Raw genomic sequence first — 20,897 nt, 5'->3', positions numbered from 1 at the left:
TTTGGGTGAAATGAATCTGATGAAAGGCTCCGTTTATGATGCGATAGGACTGTTCCAATGGGTACACCTTAACGTGGTGGGACGGCTTTTATGCTTTTTTCAATCAAAATAGTGTTAACTAAATACCCTGTATTATTTACATGTAATGTTACTATTTACTTGCTGTAGAGTATGTGTTCTTTTTTTTTTTTTTCATTGAGTTTTGTGTATGAAACGGCCACAATATGAATGTGCTCGGGTATGTGCACACGTTGCGGATTTGCCTGCGGATCCGCAGCAGATTGGCCAAATCTGCTGTTCTCGTGGTGCAGAAAATACAGCGCGGAAACGCAGCGTTGTTTTTTCCGCAGCCTGTCAATTCTTTGTGCGGATTCCGCAGCGTTTTACACCTGCTCCTCAATAGGAATCCACAGGTGTAAAACCGCAGGTGGAATCCGCAGTAGATCCGCAGGTAAAACGCACTTCAAAAACGGTGAGGAAAAATCCACACATGAATCCACAACGTGGGCACATAGCCTTACACTTTGCACATATACCAACCAATAGTCCTGCTTAGTTTTTTGGTAATAATTATCTAGGCACAGTATCTTGTCCATATGTGTTATACGCTATCTAATAGTCTCCGAATGTCAATTTCTGGGCTGAGATATGGCACGTAAAATAATTTTTTTCCCAAATGTGAATGACGAAAAACTTTAGATTGGTTGTGTGAAAATGTTGCTATTATAATGACTAATTAACTAGCTAAAGTAAACATATACACACATACAAATACATACATACACACACACATACATACAGTACATAGATACACACATAAATACATACGTAAATATACACATAAAAACATTCAGAAATTTATACACAAATACATACACAAATAAATGCATGCGTACACACAAATAATGCATACACATAAATACATACCTTCCCACATACATACACATACATAATTACATATAAACACATAAATACACACATAATGCTGTATATGTAGACATATCTGGACAAACCCATAAATCTGTACAGATAAATGTCTCCCTGAATAGGTGGCAGATGCTGGTCCTTCTCTGGTGGCTCAGACTTGTCCAGTGATCGCAGCAGCGCACGGAGCAGCACACGGAGCGCACGGAGCAGCGCACAGAGCGCACGGAGCAGCACACAGAGCAGCACGGAGCAGCACACAGAGCAGCACGGAGCAGCACACAGAGCGCATGGAGCAGCGCACAGAGCAGCACACAGAGCGCACAGAGCAGCGCACGGAGCAGCGCACACAGCGCACAGAGCGCACAGATCGCACAGAGCAGCGCACAGAGCACACGGAGCAGCACACAGATCGCACAGAGCAGCACAGAGAGCACGGAGCAGCGCACAGAGCAGCACACAGAGCGCACACAGCAGCACACAGAACGCACACAGCAGTGCACACAGAGCGCACAGAGCAGCGCACAGAGCGCACGGAGCAGCACACAGATCGCACAGAGCAGCACAGAGCGCACGGAGCAGCGCACAGAGCAGCGCACAGAGCGCACGGAGCAGCACACAGAGCAGCACACAGAGCGCACAGAGCAGCACACAGAGCGCACGGAACAGCGCACAGAGCGCACAGATCGCACAGAGCAGCGCACAGAGCACACGGAGCAGCACACAGATCGCACAGAGCAGCACACAGATCGCACAGAGCAGCGCACAGAGCAGCAGAGCGCACACAGCAGCACACAGAACGCACACAGCAGCGCACACAGAGCGCATGGAGCAGCGTACAGAGCGCACGGAGCAGCACACAGATCGCACAGAGCAGCACAGAGCGCACGGAGCAGCGCACAGAGCAGCACAGAGCAGCGCACAGAGCGCACGGAGCAGCACACAGAGCAGCACACAGAGCGCACAGAGCAGCACACAGAGCGCACGGAGCAGCGCACACAGCGCACAGAGCAGCGCACAGAGCACACGGACCAGCACACAGATCGCACTGAGCAGCACAGAGAGCACGGAGCAGCGCACAGAGCAGCACACAGAGCAGCACACAGAGCGCACACAGCAGCGCACAGATTGCACACAGAGCGCACGGAGCAGCACACAGATCGCATGGAGCAGCGCACAGAGAGCACGGAGCAGCACAGAGAGCACGGAGCAGCGCACAGAGCAGCATGGAGCAGCGCACAGAGCGCACACAGCAGCACACAGAACGCACACAGCAGCGCACACAGAGCGCACGGAGCAGCGCACAGAGCGCACGGAGCAGCACACAGATCGCACAGAGCAGCACAGAGCGCACGGAGCAGCGCACAGAGCAGCACAGAGCAGCGCACAGAGCAGCACAGAGCAGCGCACAGAGCGCACGGAGCAGCGCACAGAGCAGCACACAGAGCGCACAGAGCAGCACGGAGCAGCGCACACAGCGCACAGAGCGCACAGAGCAGCGCACAGAGCACACGGACCAGCACACAGATCGCACTGAGCAGCACAGAGAGCACGGAGCAGCGCACAGAGCAGCACACAGAGCAGCACACAGAGCGCACACAGCAGCGCACAGATTGCACACAGAGCGCACGGAGCAGCACACAGATCGCATGGAGCAGCGCACAGAGAGCACGGAGCAGCACAGAGAGCACGGAGCAGCGCACAGAGCAGCATGGAGCAGCGCACAGAGCGCACACAGCAGCACACAGAACGCACACAGCAGCGCACACAGAGCGCACGGAGCAGCGCACAGAGCGCACGGAGCAGCACACAGATCGCACAGAGCAGCACAGAGCGCACGGAGCAGCGCACAGAGCAGCACAGAGCAGCGCACAGAGCAGCACAGAGCAGCGCACAGAGCGCACGGAGCAGCGCACAGAGCAGCACACAGAGCGCACAGAGCAGCACGGAGCAGCGCACAGAGCGCACAGAGCAGCGCACAGAGCACACGGACCAGCACACAGATCGCACTGAGCAGCACAGAGAGCACGGAGCAGCGCACAGAGCAGCACACAGAGCGCACACAGCAGCGCACAGATCGCACACAGAGCGCACGGAGCAGCACACAGATCGCATGGAGCAGCGCACAGAGAGCACGGAGCAGCGCACAGATCGCATGGAGCAGCGCACAGAGAGCACGGAGCAGCGCACAGATCGCATGGAGCAGCGCACAGAGAGCACGGACCAGCGCACAGTCATGTCTCTGCTGTAGGAGTCTTATCACTGTGATAGGAAGCAGTGAGGGGCTGGTGAGGGTGTGGAGGTGCAGCTCCTCCATCCAATCACATCCCTGTCTTCTCCTATGTCAGGATGCCTCTGAACTTGTGTTATTAAAGGGAGAGGAGCCCTGCCACAGTCCGCAGACCAGGAGACCGGCAGCAGCAGCAGCAGCACCAGGGTATAAGGACACCTCCTGCCCTCTCCGCTATCATGACCAGCAATGGCACCATAGAGAATGGACTGTCCGACAAGAAGATCCCAGCGCTGCCCCGACCCATCCCCAACCTGGAGATCCTGCACACCCAGGTAACACCCGGCTCTGCTGCATCAGCACCTGGGGGAAGGAGAGCCGTGCTGCTTGTGCAGTGCAGACAAGGGATTCAGAAACATTTTACTAAACATTTATATTAGTTCCTATCATATGTACATGTATATTTATATCAGTTCAGTGAAACTTGTGACAAATAGGGGACGACAATCTCCTGCTGGTAAACAAAATTTTAGGTTGTTCACCATTGGAAGTCATATATGAAGAAACTCAATCACAAACATAGTGTGTGAGTATATAAATATAAACATATATCATAAACTCTGTTACCTATGTGCTTTTTTACTGTATGAGTACTGAGATGTGACCTGATGTGCTCCTCATAGTATATAGTTGGAGTGTGTGTATATCTGTCTATCTTTCGATCTATCTATATATATATATATATATATATATACACTTTACCAAATGAATAAAAATTATATAATTATATAATAATATATAGCCAGACAGCAAATGGATGGATAGATAGTAGATAGATAATAGATAGATAATAGATAGATAGATAGATAGATAGATAGATAGATAGATAGATAGATAGATCATTTTTCTCAAGCAGACAACACTTGAGGATATGAGGGTCTATATTTTCAATGATAATTGTGACATGTACGAGTATAAGCAAGAAATCAAAATTGCTTTCCAGGATAACTTTCTTCAGATATGATAACCCATGGTAATCATCCTAAAATGTATTTACCAGCACAAGATTGTCTGTCCCCTATTTGTCACTTAAAAGTTTCATTGAATTAATGTAAATGTTTTGTAAAATGTTTCTAAACCCGCACAAATCAGCTTAATCTCAATAACATAAATAAGATGTGGATGGCTCATTATACAATAACAAATAACTGATCATTAGGCTTCGATGTAATGAGAATTGCTGTCAGGACTCTGTATTGCTGATATACTATAAAATATGATGTAAGTGACTATAGCCTGTGTGCAAGATACATCCGGCGATGATACAAAGAACCCAACGTGTTTTTTAATATGTATCTCTAGAGCCGTGCGGATTACCGTATATATATATTTATATTTATGAACTTAGTGTATGTGCTGGTCTGCCTGTCTCTATACGAATAGAGTTATCTGTGTGTGTATATAAATAAATATATATATATATATATAAAATGCAGAATCTTATTGATATAGAACAGGCAGATCAGCACATACACTAATTTCACAATTATACCAATACTCTTAAAACTTGTGTGTGTGCCGATGTGCCTGTTTCTAGATGTATATATATATATATATATATATATATATATATATATATACACACATAATGGAAAATAATGGGCTATAGCGCAGTTCATGGAGCAGACAAGTCACATAGCACAGGATTAGTAGGTAAATGTTACATTGAATACTAAGAGGCAATGGTTTACATATCTGGCAGCTTATTACATGCTCAGCTCTCTATCCAGGCTGTGTCTGCTGCTTCCTATACAGAGTGCTGACTACTGCCGACAACAGCCTACATTATGTTGGTGCTATCACATAATGCTATCGAACATTTTTCGCTTCAGGTAGCGAAACATTTAGGCTCAGACGCGTCATGCGACAGCAATGCTCAGACAAGTCGCGCTAACAAATCACTGTGCAACTTGCTGATGTTAATGTCCTTCACCCGTCAATGTAACGACTGATCGGCATAGACAAGTTTGCCAGTGCAGGTAATTTACAGGTGTTTTCTACTGTCAACTAGATAGCTTGATTTAGAATGATTGCGATATATAGATCTAATCAGGCGGCACTATTTGTCATTGTGCTGTGGGCGATAGGTGACATGCCATCGGCACGATACTGCCTGTGTAATAGGGGTAGAGTATTAGCATTCAGTGCTGTGTGCAGGGCTGCTTCATAGATGTCTGTAGCATATTTATGTATGTGTGACATATTATGTGATTATTACGTCTCTGTGTGCCATATAGTCATATACAGCTGGTATATCTGTTCTTTCATTTAGATATTCCTCAATAATGACTGGCACCAATCAATGAGCGGAACGACATTCCCAGTGTATAACCCGGCCACTGGCAAGAAGATCTGTGATGTGCAGGAGGCAGACAAGGTGAGCGGGGGAACTCAAAACCAGTGTGTTATCATATAAAACCTGCAGGAACCTCCAAAATATGATCTAAAACATCCCCAAGCAAATACAACCCAAACTAAGGCAAAGTTAAGTTACTGCTAGAGTTGCCCAAAAGGACCCAGAAGCCTTACATCTCCTGACAAAGCCCAGTGTTGGTGAAACCCATGCTGATGTTCTTGGGTGCCTGTTATTCCTTCTTTTCATCAGCTTCACCATACTTACATCATGTCATAAAATATAGATGGCCTATCGGGCTATCTGCTTTACATTTCTGTACAATTGCTTTATCAATTTGTATCTGTGACATACTAGGTACCATCTATATACATTGTTTTTATTTCTTCTACCACTTGGACTTATTATACCGTTCCTTGCAATTTGTTACCATCTTTTCAGTTAGCCAATAAAAGGTATCAACCACTGAGGACTCTCGATTCTACATATTTTTTTATACCGTTCCTATATATTACCATCTAATACGGTATATGCTGCATCTTTATTCATGGTCACCAGTATTTTTTCTATCTAGTCCTTATTATTATGTGTTACTTTTGCCCAGAATATTTAACTACCGTATATCATTATTTCTTGAGACACAAATTCCAGTTGTTCATCAATACTACTGTGTAGGCAGGTGCTCTGATTGGTACTATATGGAGACTATACATATTATGACCAGTATTGTTAATGGAGGCCTGATCTTGTCTCTGTATTAGGGGATTTTGCTTACGTGGACCATTATACTATCCCTTCCCCCTATGTATGTCCAATTAGTCTGGTCTCTCTCATAGTATTTATTCTAACCATTTATGGTATTTTGTAATTGTGATATTATGGAATAAATAAATATATATTATATATTGCTGTCCCAGTGTAATATTATGATTACTCATTACTGTTCATGAGGTGCAGTTCTTTATCAGTTCATCTTAAAGGGGTTGTTCGCTTAGGACAATCAAATTTAGACCCTGGCAATCAGACCTGAAAATTAGTATTAAATAATAAGGTAGGATTCAGAACACAATAAAAGTGTTGTCAAATCTACTCAGCAAACCATACCAATACGCATCTGTGACGGGGATAAGCAGCAAAAGAACATCGAAATATTATAAAACCAAATGTTTATTTAAGCCAACATAATAGTAGTGCAATTATAAAATCACAATGGCAATGATGCCTCACAAAAATGTATAGGGGAAGGACTGACATTATAGTCCATGTAAACCAGCCCACCAATGCAGTAACAGTGTACATAGGTAAGATGAGAAAAGGCCCTGAGTTGTCCCACAGCATGTGAGATCCATCCAGGAGGTAAGTATATAGGCTAAGTCCTAACAGAGCATGTTTATAACTACCAGAAGTAAACTCTGGGCTCAATGAAGGGAATGGCTAGGATGTAAAGTGCATTTGCATAGTGGCAGCCAAAGGAGTTTCTCCAGATAAGGTGACAATACTGAAGGAAACAAATAGAAGGGTAAAGAAGATAAAAGTAAAATCACATTACCTAGAAATGTGCAGGGCAATGGTCATGGGCTTGCCATGCATTCCCCAACCCCGACGCGCAATTCGAATCCACTTCCTCAGGGATTTAGATTTATAATATTTCAGTGTTCTTTTGCTGTTTACCCTCCATCATAGATGTGTATCGGTATGGTTTGCTGTGTTGATTTGACTGAAAATTAATATGTTAATTTTCCTGCAAGGGCACCACAGAAGAAACTGCACGTTACACATGTACAATGCTCAATGTCGATAGTTACCTGTGTAATGAAGGATAGGACAAGACCTCTGGAGCAAGACATACTCTTTGCATTCGGATCCTGAAAAGAGGACTGGACCACTCCTCGCTCGTCTCTACTGACTCAGAATTTAGTAATTTGGTAGTAAATAGGGATCCAAGAAGTATCATTTCTCTTTGCAGAGAGTGACATGTTAAGCATGCCGAGATGAGGAGACTTAAAACATATTGGTAATAAATAGGCAAATGTTTGCTTTAAAATTAGACAAATTATATTAATGACATTACAATGCCTAGAATTTAGGCGTCCATCTCAAGCCAAACCTTTCTATGCCTGTTCAGAAATCTATATGTATGACACAATACAGAATAGAACACATTGCATTGTCCATCACATTGATTTCTCTATTCAGATGTGTGTAAAAAGTACTTTATCTACACGTTGGCACTATGTTGTAACACTGCCCTCCAGGGGATCACATACTTCTTTTTAAGTTTCTCCATAGACCAGACCTAACGTATATGTAGAGCAGATGCCTCCAGAGAAGAGGCAATGTATATGGAGACCAGATGTTACCATAGAGGAGATGTGATATACAGATTATGGAAAACCACAGAGCATGCTCTTCTAGCAGCTCAATAGGGCTATACGTAGCTGTGATATACCACTTAAAGGGAAGCTGTCACCAGGTTTTTGCCACTTTATCCAAGAGAAACATAATGTAGGGGCACTGACCCTGATTCTAGCGATTTGTCACTTACTCGGCTGTGTTCTGTAGTTTTTATTAAAATCACTGTTTTATCAACAGGAGAATATCACTGAAGGACTAGTAAACCTGCATGTAATCTTCCATATTCATGAGCTCTGTTTAACACCACCCACACTACTGATTGGCATCTTTCTGCCTATACACAGTGCACACAGAAAGCTGCCAATCAGTGGTGTGAGCGGGGTTATAAATAGCTCAGCATTCAGAGAACTGGTAGTTATGCAGAGAGAAAACAGGGATGTTATAAAAACTGTAGAAAGCAGCCCTATAAGTGACACATCGTTGGAATCAGGGTCTCTCCCCTTACATAATGCTGCTTTTAAGTGGTATAGCAAAAACTCGTTGACAGATTCCTTTTAATATGTGGTACAAGCATTCATGATGTTCACTGTATCTAATCCTGGAAGGTCATGTACGGAGGCCACAGCAGTTTATTAAAAAAGGTGGAGCGGTACCAAGTGTGTTGGTGTCTATGCTGCAGATGGCAAAATGCAACTTTTACTCCTTATACAGTGTCCAGGAATTTGCAGGTGACGATATCCCTTCTAGTGTGAAATAGTGAAGAAGATAATGCAGGTGGTCGGGAGTAAAATGTACCTAAAATTTCATTTTTCATGTTCCATTACTTTAAATAAGTGAACTTTATGACCTCTGTTACACTTTGAAATATCTTTAGTTTTACATGGTTTAATACTTAAACAATCAAGCATCAACAGTATATCCCTGTATTACTATTAATTTCAATAAAAAGTGGATAAGTTGGCATTATTGATCATAGAATCATAAAATGTTAGAGTTTGAAGGGACCTCCAGGGTCACCGTGTCCAACCCCCTGCTCAATGCAGGAGTCACTAAACCATCTCAGACAGATCTCTGTCCAGCCTCTGTTTCAAGACTTCCATTGAAGGAGAACTCACTACCTCTCGTTGCAGCTTGTTCCACTCATTCATCATCCTCACTGTCGAAAAGTTTTTTCTAATATCTATTCTGTATCTTCTCCCTTTCAGTTTCATTCCATTGCTCATCGTGTTTCCATGTGCAAATGAGAATATGGATGATCCCTCTACACTGTGACAGCCCTTCAGATATTTGTAGACAGCTATTAAGTCTCTTCTTAGTTTTCTTTTTGCAAGCTAAACATTCCCAGATCCTTTAACCATTCCTCGTAGGACATACTTTACAGTCCGTTCACCATCCTGCTAGCTATTCTCTGAACTTGCTCCAGTTTTTCAATGTCTTTTTTAAAATGTGGTGCCCAGAACTGGACACAGTATTCCAGATGAGGACTGACCAAGGAGGAGTAGAGGGGGATAATTACTTCCTGTGATCTAGACTCTATGCTTCTCTTATACATCCTAGAACTGTGTTTGCCTTTTTTGCTGCTGCATCACACTGTTGACTCATGTGCAGTCTGTGATCTATTAGTATACCCAAATCTTTTTCACATGTGTTGTTACTTAGTTCTATTCCTCCCATTCTGTAGATGTCATTTTCATTTTTCTTGCCAAGATGTAGAATCTTGCATTTCTCCCTGTTAAATACAATTCTATTAGTCGCTGCCCATTGTTCAAGCGTATCTAGATTCTTCTGAATCCTTTCTCTGTCTTCTCTCATGTTAGCTATCACTCATAGCTCTGCATCGTCTACAATTTTGATTAATTTACATTCAGTTCTCTTATTTAGATCACTTATAAAAATGTTGAAGAACACTGGGGCCAGCACAGAGCCCTGTGGTGTTTCACTTGAAACACAGTTCTATTTGGTTGTGAAACCATTTATTACCACTCTTTACGATTACGAGTACGATATGGTGCTATCTGTATGAATATATACTCCCTTGTGGATCCAGGTATACTGTATATAGCAGAGGAAGTGTCAACTTTTACAAATTATGTAGCAGTAGAGACCACTCTGCCAGAATTGTGGCATGGAGAAGCTTGTGGGAAGAAAGTTTAAGACTTCTGTCTTAGAGAACCTCAGATGAGTAAAGATTTAGAGTAAAAGATCATCCTATCTCCCGGTAATAATGTAATTTCCAACTTTGACCAAAGCTCTACTTCCAACTCATTCTTTGCTATTTATGTAGTCTGGACACATGTGGACCTTATGTTTGTCTCACACATAGTTTGATAACAAGGAAAAGAAGGAATCCAGCACATTAAAGAGAGGTACAAAAAGCGTCTGACGACTTTGAACGTGGTCATCCCTTAAAAACTTGCAAGCCAAAATACAGTGAGGTGGAGCCTGGTCAAAATATAGTGATTCTATCATCTTTGTTTAATGTACTTGTATGTTTTTTTAATAACACAAAGGTACTTTTACCTCTTGGAGAAACATCCGTGCTCTCCAGGGACAGATCAGCTCTCAGTTTTCAATTGCACATGTCAACTGTATTCAGTTCTCTCCTTTTATTCACGATACAAATCAGCACTTGGATGGAGAATCAGCTTAGAGAGGAATACAGACGTCTGCTAACATAGAACAGTTTAGCTTTGTTCATGGTTGCTCATTGCCAAAACACTCTTGAAGAACCGAACTGGAATACCTCTGAGAGCAAGAGTTACAGTAGCCTATCCTACAGACTGTGTGGCATGACCAAATTGGGGTAAACCAGGGGCAGGTTCATAAGTATGTCTATCACTTCTGGGGCTTAAAAGGAACCTGTCACCTAGTTTGAGCAATAATAGATATGGCCACCACCTATCAGGCATGAAAAACAACGTTATTAGTGACAGCGTTGTATTTTGACAGACAGTATTGAGAGTTAGGGTTATTAATTGGGACTAGCCCACAATGGCAGGGGCTAAAGTGCAGGGACAGAGACAGTTTTCTGCCAGGTTAGATAAGGCCCAGTGTGCACCAGAAGAAGACCTATGGTCTGAATAGTGACAAAAGGACAGAATAATGCACCAGAGACAGATTCTGGGACAGGACGCCTAACAGTATGGCCTCAAGTTTACAACTCATAGAGGAAACAGGCCAGGACGGAACAGGGAAACGTGAGATGAAGAGCGTGCCCCAGGCAGTGGTTTCAAGATGCCAGCATGCAAATAAGTTAAGTAATGGCCATAGTGGCAAATTAGCAAACTAGCTCCCCTAAGGAAAAAAGAGGACCTGGAACTGCGGGTTGCAGTACAGGACTTTCACATACTGGACTGTAGTACTGGGCTGGGTTGTAGTGAAGACAGAGAAATTTGTGGCAGAAACAAGTAAGCTTGGAAAAAATAGAGAGAACGTTTGTAAAGATGCTCCGTATTGTAAAGGAAATGTTTGTGAAGTTATGCACTCGCTATCTATTGTACATAGTTCCCACCAAGTTTATGTTCAGTAAAAGACTGTTTATTTTCAAGTGGTGGTCTCCCTCATTGAACTGTTTAATATGTGGTCTTGGCCAACCGAAGTCACCAGCATTATGTGGTCTGTAAGGGTGATGCGCCACCATTGATGAAGCCCACACTTCCAGCCAGGTTCTCTATCTTCATGTAGCATGTCGGGGCATAAGAGACAAGTACCTCACCCACAGCTACCGACCGCTACCTGTAACATTCTTTCTGGGAATGTTGTAGAATGCCATGGGAATGGAGTAGTATTTCTTTAGATTAGTGACTGTTGCGGAAAAATGTTTACTCATGGCCAACTTCATCCCAAATGATGCCAGCCTGTGACTTGTTATGAAAAACTATCATTTGTTTTTAAGTTTGTCTGTCTCTTATGTTTATTTCTACATTATTCATCCAAATTAGTAAAACTTTAATACATTTAGGCAGTGTCGGACTGGCCCACCGGAGGACCTGAGGATTCTCCGGTGGGCCCAGGCACTGACACCTACTGGCATATTGGCCAGCAGCTGCCTAGGGCCCCCACTGCTCCTGGGGCCCCCTAGCCAGTGGAGTGTTGCTAATAGCGGCACACCCAGCTGCTATGGGGCCCCTGAGTCAAGGGGGGCCCTTCTGGTGCCAGAGAGCAGCAGACAGACAGGAGCCTGTCCCCGCTGCTAAAGAGAAATGAATATTCACACTTCCCCACGCCCCCATGGGCATGGAGAGGCGTGAATACCATTTCACTTTAATGGCGGCAGCGTTAGCCGCAGGCTGAGGCTAACACTGCCCGCCGCTGCTGCTGAATGGGGACCCGGAGGTGGGCCCCTAAAGGGCGGCGATCCTTGATTGCGATCCCTGCAGCTTGGGACCAGAGCGGAGCTGCAGGGATCCACGCCATCCTCCTTCCTGCCCGGCACTTCCTGTCTGAATCAGCGCAGCTGGATGATGTCATCATTCAGCGTGGCTGTTTTAGACAGAAAGTTGTCGGGATGTGCTGCAGCTGCTGGGAACGTGCGGAGAGGTGAGTGGGTGCTGTGTGTGTGCCTGCGTGTGTGTGGCTGTATGTGTGTGTCTGTGTGTGTGTGCCTGCGTGTCCGTCTATGCCTGCATGTGTGTCCCTGTCTCCGTGTGTGAAGCTGTGTGAGTGGAGGGAGGCAATGATGATGGTGGTGGGGGAAGCAATGATGATGATGATGCTAGAGGCAATGATGATGGTGGTGGGGGCAATGATGATGGTGGTGGGACAATGATGATGATGATGGTGGTGGGGGAAGCAATGATGATGATGTGCTAGAGGCAATGATGATGGTGGTGGGGGCATGATGATGATGGTGCTGGAGGCAATGATGATGGTGATGGGGCAATGATGATGATGGTGCTGGAGGCAATGATGATGGTGGTCGGGGCAATGATGATGGTGCTGGAGGCAATGATGATGGTGGTGGGGCAATGATGATGGTGGTGGGGCAATGATGATGGTGGTGGGGGCAATGATGATGATGATGGTGGTGGGGGCAATGATGATGATGATGGTGGTGGGGGCAATGATGATGATGATGGTGGTGGGGGCAATGATGATGATGGTGCTGGAGGCAATGGTGATGGTGGTGGGGCAATGATGATGGTGCTGGAGGCAATGATGATGGTGGTGGGGCAGTGATGATGGTGGTGGGGGTAATGATGGTGCTGGAGGCAATGATGATGGTGGTGGGGGCAATGATGGTGCTGGAGGCAATGATGATGGTGCTGGAGGCAATGATGATGGTGGTGGGGGCAATGATGATGATGTTGCTGGAGGCAATGATGATGGTGGTGGGGCAATGATGATGGTGCTGGAGGCAATGATGATGGTGGTGGGGCAATGATGATGGTGGTGGTGGTGGCAATGATGATGATGATGCTGGAGGCAATGATGATGGTGGGGCAATGACGATGGTGCTGGAGGCAATGATGATGGTGGTGGGGGCAATGATGATGGTGGTGGGGGCAATGATGATGGTGCTGGAGGCAATGATGATGGTGGTGGGGGCAATGATGATGGTGCTGGAGGCAATGATGATGGTGGTGGGGGCAATGATGATGGTGCTGGAGGCAATGATGATGGTGGTGGGGCAATGATAATGGTGCTGGAGGCGATGGTGGTGGGGGCAATGATGATGGTGCTGGAGGCAAGGATGATCGTGCTGGAGGCAATGATGGTGGTGGGGGCAATGATGATGGTGGTGGGGCAATGATGATGATGGTGGTGGGGGAAGCAATGATGATGATGGTGCTGGATGCAATGATGATGGTGCTGGAGGCAATGATGATGGTGGGGGGGCAATGATGATGGTGGTGGGGCAATGATGATGATGGTGGTGGGGGAAGCAATGATGATGATGGTGCTGGAGGTAATGATGATGGTGGTGGCGGCAATGATGACGATGGTGCTGGAGGCAATGATGATGGTGGTGGGGGCAATGATGATGGTGGTGGGGCAATGATGATGGTGGTGGGGGCAATGATGATGGTGCTGGAGGCAATGATGATGGTGGTGGGGGCAATGATGACGATGGTGGTGGGGGCAATGATGGTGGTGGGTGAAGCAATGATGGTGGTGGGGGAGGCAATGATGGTGGTGGGGGAGGCAATGATTGTGGTGGTGGGGGAGGCAGTGATGATGATGGTGGTGGGGGAGGCAATGATGATGGTGGTGGGGAAGAAAGCAATGATGGTTGTGGTGGAAAGGACAAAGATGGTAGTGGTGGAAAGGACAATGGTAGTGGGGGAGGAGGTCATGATGGAGGTGGTAATGAGTGCAATGGTGGAGGGGGTGAACAATGATGATGGTGGAGGGGGCTGCATTATACCCTTTCAGGGGGACTGCATTATACCCTATGAGGGGGCTACATTATAATTCTGTGGGGGCTGCATCATACTATATGAGGGGAGCTGCATTATGCCCTATGAGGGGCTACAATATATTCTATGGGGGGCTGCCTTATGAGGGGTTGGCATTATACTCTGAGAGGCTACATTATATTCTGTGGAGGGGCTGCATTATATTATATGTGGGGGCTGCATTATTCTCTCAGGTGGCTACATCATACTATATGAGGGGGCTACAGTATATTCTATGGGGGGCTGCCTTATGAGGGGGTTGCATTATACTCAAGGGGCTACATTATATTTTGTGGAGGGGCTGCATTATACCATATGAGGGAGCTACATTATATTCTATGGGGGGCTGCATTATACTTTATGAGGGGGTTGCATTATATTTTGTGGGGTGCTGTATTATACCCTATGAGGGGGGCTGCATTGTATTCCATGAGGGAGGCTACATTATATTCTATGAGGGAGTTGCATTATATTCTATGAGGGAGCTGCATTATATTCTATGGGGGGCTGCATTATATTCTGTGGGAGGCTGCTTTATATTCTATGAGGGGCTACCCCAACCCCTGCTACATAATTAAAATGTGTACTACCTTATATTATGCCCTGATATTAGCGTGTTTTACTACACAATTGATGGTCTTGAATTTATTTCTATGTAGCTACATTGTGGGCCCCAAGAATTATTTTGTCTGGTGGGCCCAAGGTGCTCCAGTCCGATGCTGCATTTAGGTATTTATGACCTAAGGATCTACACTGAGAAGGAAAAACAAAATGAACCAATTCAGTATTATGTAGTTAGAAACCTTCTCCTCAATGGAAAATATGGATATTCTAATGTCCACAAAAGGTGGAGGTGGCCAGGCAATCACTCCATTATACTTACAGTATGAAGAGGGCCAGATAGTACCTCTCCTCTGCCTCTATGTGGGGTCTGGTTGGCTCCCACCATATTTTTTTGCCCAAGTTCTTACCCCATTCTTAATCCAGCTTATTGTTTAAGGACCTCAAAGAATTGCGTTTAAATGTAAGGCGCATGCGTTTGCAGAGATTAAATTAATTCAATCTCATTGGTATTTGGATTATATTCTATTGGTTTACATTCTAATTTACTTTAAAAAAACATATGTTGTAAAGCCAATTTTTATGGAGGTCAGTGGAACTATTAGCATTTCTGGATTGTAGGAGGAAATATGCAGTCGCCTTCCACCACTATTTGTCTTTTGTTACTACATACAACCACTATATCTACTGACAATGCCATTAATTTCTTAACAATGAAAATGTTATTCAACTTCAAACTTCTACTTATGATTTTTACTGGACACTGTCGTATGGAATAATGAAGTCTCCTATGCTATCCCATGCCCTTTTTTAGGATTTGACAAGCATGCTAGCTCAATGTTCAAAGGACACACTTAGAAAGCATGTTGGGAGCTTTTCCCAGGGTACATGTCAAGTGGAGATCACTAAGTGCAACTTTTAAGGATTATTATGTTTTAAGCAAATAAATCTTATTTTTGTTCTAATATAAAAGGCTATATAATCCAGCACAAGTGTGTATCCTCTGGAAGTTCTCTATGATTGACTGTTAGCAGAATTCATGAAAATTGTCTGGGATTGGTACTAAATGCACAATACTAACTTTTCATTAAAGAAATATTAAAATAGGAATATCTAATTTTAATCATGTGCCTAGCTTCCTTATGTGGTACATTCAAGTATCAACATGAAGCCATGTTGGTGGCTTAGACCCCTTTTGCAATGTGTCATACGAACAACTCTTACTGTAACATTTCCATTTTCTGTGGTATCTTCAATAGGCAGATGTGGACAAAGCGGTGGAAGCCGCAAGAGCGGCGTTCAATAAGGGAACCCCATGGAGAAGACTGGATGCTAGTGGCAGAGGCAAACTTCTTCACAAGCTGGCAGACCTTTTGGAGCGAGACAGAGTTATTCTGGCTGTAAGACCATTCATTATATACTATTTTATTTTGAGTTCTGATTATAGAATTTTACATTATTGTTTATATGCAAATTGTCTCTTCAGAGAGGAAGAGGACTAGAACTCTAGTGCCACCTATTGGAAGTAGCAATCCTAAAAAGTCAATGTCAACCCTTTAACGAACCTTGCCACATGACTTAGGATAAAAGGCAAAACCAGAATCTCAATTTGCAGACACTTTTCACTGATGAGGGTCAGTACCCCGAAACACAGTGTCTGCAGATTGAGATTCTGGTTTGGCTTTTATCCTAAGTCATGTGTCGACATTAACTATTAGGATTGCTACTTCCAATAGGTGGCACTAGAGTTCTAGTCCTCATCCTCTCTGAAGAGACAGTCTGCATATTTCCTAGAGGAGCATTGCGGCTTGAAGTCTCCTCATCTCGGCATGCTTAACATGTCACTCTCCGCAAGGAGAAACAATACTTCTTGAATATTGTTTATAGAATGTTATAAGGCTATGCCATAGATGTATGATAAATGCATCTATCTTGAGAATGGACCACATTGCACACTGCTCTCAGACGAACATGTCCAGCTCCCTCAATTTATTTCTATGATATCTATGAAAATGTCTGACATTGGGCACATGCCTTTATTTATAAACCCCTGCATGTTCAATATCAATTATTTTACAGACTTTAGAAACAATGGACACTGGAAAACCATTTCTACACGCCTTCCTCATCGACCTTGAGGGCTGTATCCGGACCCTACGCTACTTTGCTGGATGGGCTGACAAAATACAGGGAAGAACAATCCCGGTGGGTAAGTTGTTGATTATGCATCACTTTTGTGTTCTCCATGCATAATGAGATGCGTAATGATCTAGAGATCTTCAGATCTTTTTCACTAAGATTAGCAATTTATTACAATATATTTTGACTCCAGTCCAATCCCATTAAAATTTGCAAATTAGCTAGCTTGCCACACAAAGAAGTTGACAAGGATGTGGTCTGTCTCAAACCCTCTACAAAAGGAGTAGGAAAGCCAAGTATCTTTTCCCTATTACTCCAGTGCAAAAAGCCACAACTGTTGACGATAGATGGCTTTACCGCTCCGAAACTTAAGAAAACTCATCTTCCACCTACGCTGCCGCTTCTGTATCAACTGAGAGCCACAACCCATGTCTATCCATCTCTCAAAGGACACAATGGACAATTCAGGGTAAAAATGAGGGATTCCATGGGCAGCGCCAAATTCACGAAAGACAACATGCTGATATTGTTTTCCATGGAATCCCTCATCACTTTTTTTTGTTGAACTATGCATTGTTTTGTGAATCACCGAACCCTGACGGGATATCGAAGGAGGCAGGTTAGGCTGCCAGCCATTGTACATCTTCTGACAAACCCTGATTTTGTTAAGCTCTTAGAATAACATACAAAATTGAGACTGCAATTACACGTGATATTTTGATCACTTGTATATAAGAGGTGTTGCACTTTGAAGCACTTTCTCTTCTTTTTTTAACATATGTGCATCTCCCAAAGGAGGAAAAGGGTTGGAAGATCTTGATGACCACAAATAATCCTCATAGATCTCAAGAGGCACATCAAGTGAACAAACAATTAGACACATTAATAAATAAGAATATGCACAGTGAATATGGTCTGGACAGCCAACAAATTTTAAGAAATTCCTCATATTACCTAAACAGAAAGCCTGAAATAAAGGTAGATGTGCTCAAACTGAGTGAAAGAGAAGTACGTGCAAATGTGCCAAACTCAGTAGGGTTCCCACACCCAGTGAGTTATGGCACCTCTCATTGGGCATCTTTGCATCTTATGCTTCCAAACAACCCAGCACAATGGCTTTCATCCTGGAGGTCTGGTCACTGACGGGTATCTGCATATACCAGAAGCTTCCAACCAGTGTGACTACAGTATTTTCATCTTACATCAATAATAATAATATTCTGTAGCGCTTTACAGTTTAAACATCAACAGTAAAGACCTTAGTTACATAGTTGATGTGATTGAAAAAAGAGTAGCCCAGCAAGTTCATCTGAATGATGGGAAAGGACAAAGAGACGGGATACATGCACAAACACAATGCATAATCCTGTTCACCCAAAAGAGCTAATCTTTCCCTCCTGATCGCAATTGTTGATCCTTTGAACCAAACATTCAGAAAAAACTTTACACATATTTATTTATGTTATTTTCTTCTGAAAAACCATCTAAACCTTTTTTGAAACCATCAACGATACCCACTGTGATCAGCCCCTTAAGTAGACTATTCTACAGATTAATAGTTTTTATGGTAAAGAAGCCCTGTATTATTATTATTATTTGTTTATTTATATAGCGCCAATGATTCCATGGTGCTGTACATGAGAAAGGGTTATATACAAAATACAGATAAAACTTACAGTAGACATACTAACAATGACAGTCTGGTACAGAGGGAAGAGGTCCCTGTCCTTGCAGGCTAACATTCTACAGAATGATGGGGAAGGTGACAGTAGGTTAAGGGTTGCAGTAGCTCCAATGATGCAGACACCAGAAGCTGCCACGTGATAGCCCCTAACGGGACTCCTGCACCTCTCCAGGGATCTGTCCCTTCCTCTCTGTATCTACTGTTAGAAGTAAGGTTTGAGAAAGACCCAGAGGGTCGAAACGTTACCTTGCAACACTGCGGTGATACCTCTAATTTTGGTGTTTTTTCAAAATAATAAAAAAACCACGTGTTTTGCTAACAAGATTCTGAAGACATCTTTCTTGAGTGCGACTGTTGATGTTCATGACTATATTCTGGAGAATCCCTCCATGTTCAGTCTGCACCAGTATTAGCGAGAGTGCACGTCTTGTTCTTCACTACGAGGTGGCAGCGTGGTCATTGCAGATTGTAAACTTTCTTGAAGAAATGGGTTTTCAAGTTCCGTCTGAAGGATCCGAATGTGGGGGATAATTGGATGTGTTGGGGTACAGAAATTCAGGGGATGGGAGATATTTGGGAGAAGTCTTGGAGGCAACTGGTTGAGGAACGAATAAGTGTCGAGGAGAGAAGGAGATCTTAGGAGGACCGGAGATTACGTGACGGAAGATATTGGGAAATTAGTTTGGAAATATACAAAGGAGACAGGTTTTGGATGGCTTTGTAGGTCAGTGGTAGTAGTTTGAACTGGATACACTGGGAGATTTTGAGCCAATGAAGGGATGTGCAGTGGGGAGAAGTGGAGGAATATCGAGGAGAGAGATGAATTAGTCTGGCAGCAGAGTTAAGGATGGACTGGAAAGGTGCGAGAATGTTAGCAGGTAGGCCATAGAGGAGGATGTTGCAGTAGTTTGAAGGACAGGGCAGAGTCAAGGATTACTCCAAGGCAGCGGATTTTCAGTACAGGGGAAAGCGTGATGTCATTTATTTTGATAGATCAGGTAGGGAAGATACGTGAGATGGAGGAAAGATGATGAGTTCAGATTTGTCCATACTGAGCTTGAGGAAGCGAGAGAACAAGAAGGAGTATATGGTTGTATTCTGTACAGCAGAAATGTGAAGTCTGGGCCAGAGAGGTAGATCTGAGGGTCATCAGCGTGTAAATGGTACTGGAAGCCATGGGACTTTATGAGTTGTCCCAGGCCAAGGGTATAGATGGAGAAGAGTAGGTGTCATAGGACAAAGCCTTGAGGAACTCCAAATAGAGAGAGGGCAGGGTGGGCAGGTAGTGTGGGAGTGGGAGACACTAAATGTGCGATTAGAAAGGTATGAGGGCATCCATGATAGGGCAAGATCTTTGATGCCAAATGAAAAGAGGTTGTAAATAAATCATTAGTAATTTTGGTCAGGGCAGTTTCAGTGGAATGTTGGGTACAGAAGCCATATTGTAGACTGTCAAAGAGCAAGTCAGATGAGAGGTGGGAGGAAAGTTTGGTGTGGACATGCTGTTCAAAGAGTTTGGCAGCAAATGGGAGCAGCGATATGGGGCGGTAACTGGACATAGCAGTTGGGTCGATGGATTTTTGAGGAGATGCAAGATTGTAGCATGTTTGAAAGCTGAAGGGAAGGTACCATAAATTAGTGATGGGTTGAAGAGATGGGTTAGGGATGGGATAAGTGTTGGGTTGAGGTTGGGGAGTAGGTGGGATGGGTGATTTGGAGAGGTGATGAGTAAGCTCTCCTTCAGTGATGTTGGAGGGGGAGGCTATTGCGAAAGGCATTGGTCTGCTGTACAAAGCGGTTGTGTTGATGGAATAATAAAGACTTGCCTTGTTTGGTGCATTTTATTTTTGACGTTTGTGGCAAAATCCTCAGTAGAAATAAGGGAGGTCGGAGGGGGCAGCGCTGGGCGGAGGAGGGAGGTAAAAGTGTTGAATAACTGTTTGGGGCTGTAGGATAAGGAAGATACAAGGGTTGTGAAGTAGGTCTGTTTAGCAGAGGGGAGGGCTGATTTGAATACGAGTGTTACTTGTTTGAAAAGTAATCTTGCGAATGTATTTTGATCCAAAGCTGCTCCGCAAACCTGGACCCTTGCCAAAGCTTTTTAGTAACGTTATTGTGCAAGGGTTGTCTATTGATTCGTCACACTCTGCCATGCACAAGAGGGGCGAACGCATCAATAAATGATGTGAGAGT

At 44.1% G+C, this 20,897-nt stretch overlaps 1 protein-coding gene across 1 annotated transcript in view; it reads left to right on the top strand.

Moving 5' to 3' along the window:
- Positions 1 to 3,298: 3,298 nt before the first annotated feature.
- The window catches only part of ALDH1A3 (aldehyde dehydrogenase 1 family member A3), a 50,861-nt gene continuing 33,262 nt past the window's right edge, over positions 3,299 to 20,897 (top strand). The window contains exons 1-4 of the mRNA XM_077263355.1: positions 3,299 to 3,489; positions 5,487 to 5,591; positions 16,141 to 16,281; positions 16,961 to 17,090. Of these exons, the coding sequence (XP_077119470.1) occupies positions 3,394 to 3,489; positions 5,487 to 5,591; positions 16,141 to 16,281; positions 16,961 to 17,090 (472 nt within the window). The 5' untranslated portion in view covers positions 3,299 to 3,393. The remainder of the gene's footprint in view (positions 3,490 to 5,486; positions 5,592 to 16,140; positions 16,282 to 16,960; positions 17,091 to 20,897) is intronic.

The sequence above is a fragment of the Ranitomeya variabilis genome, chromosome 5 (assembly GCF_051348905.1).
Source record: "Ranitomeya variabilis isolate aRanVar5 chromosome 5, aRanVar5.hap1, whole genome shotgun sequence".
NCBI classification, from domain to species: Eukaryota; Metazoa; Chordata; class Amphibia; order Anura; family Dendrobatidae; genus Ranitomeya; species Ranitomeya variabilis.
This window is presented reverse-complemented; position numbering and strand designations above follow the sequence as displayed.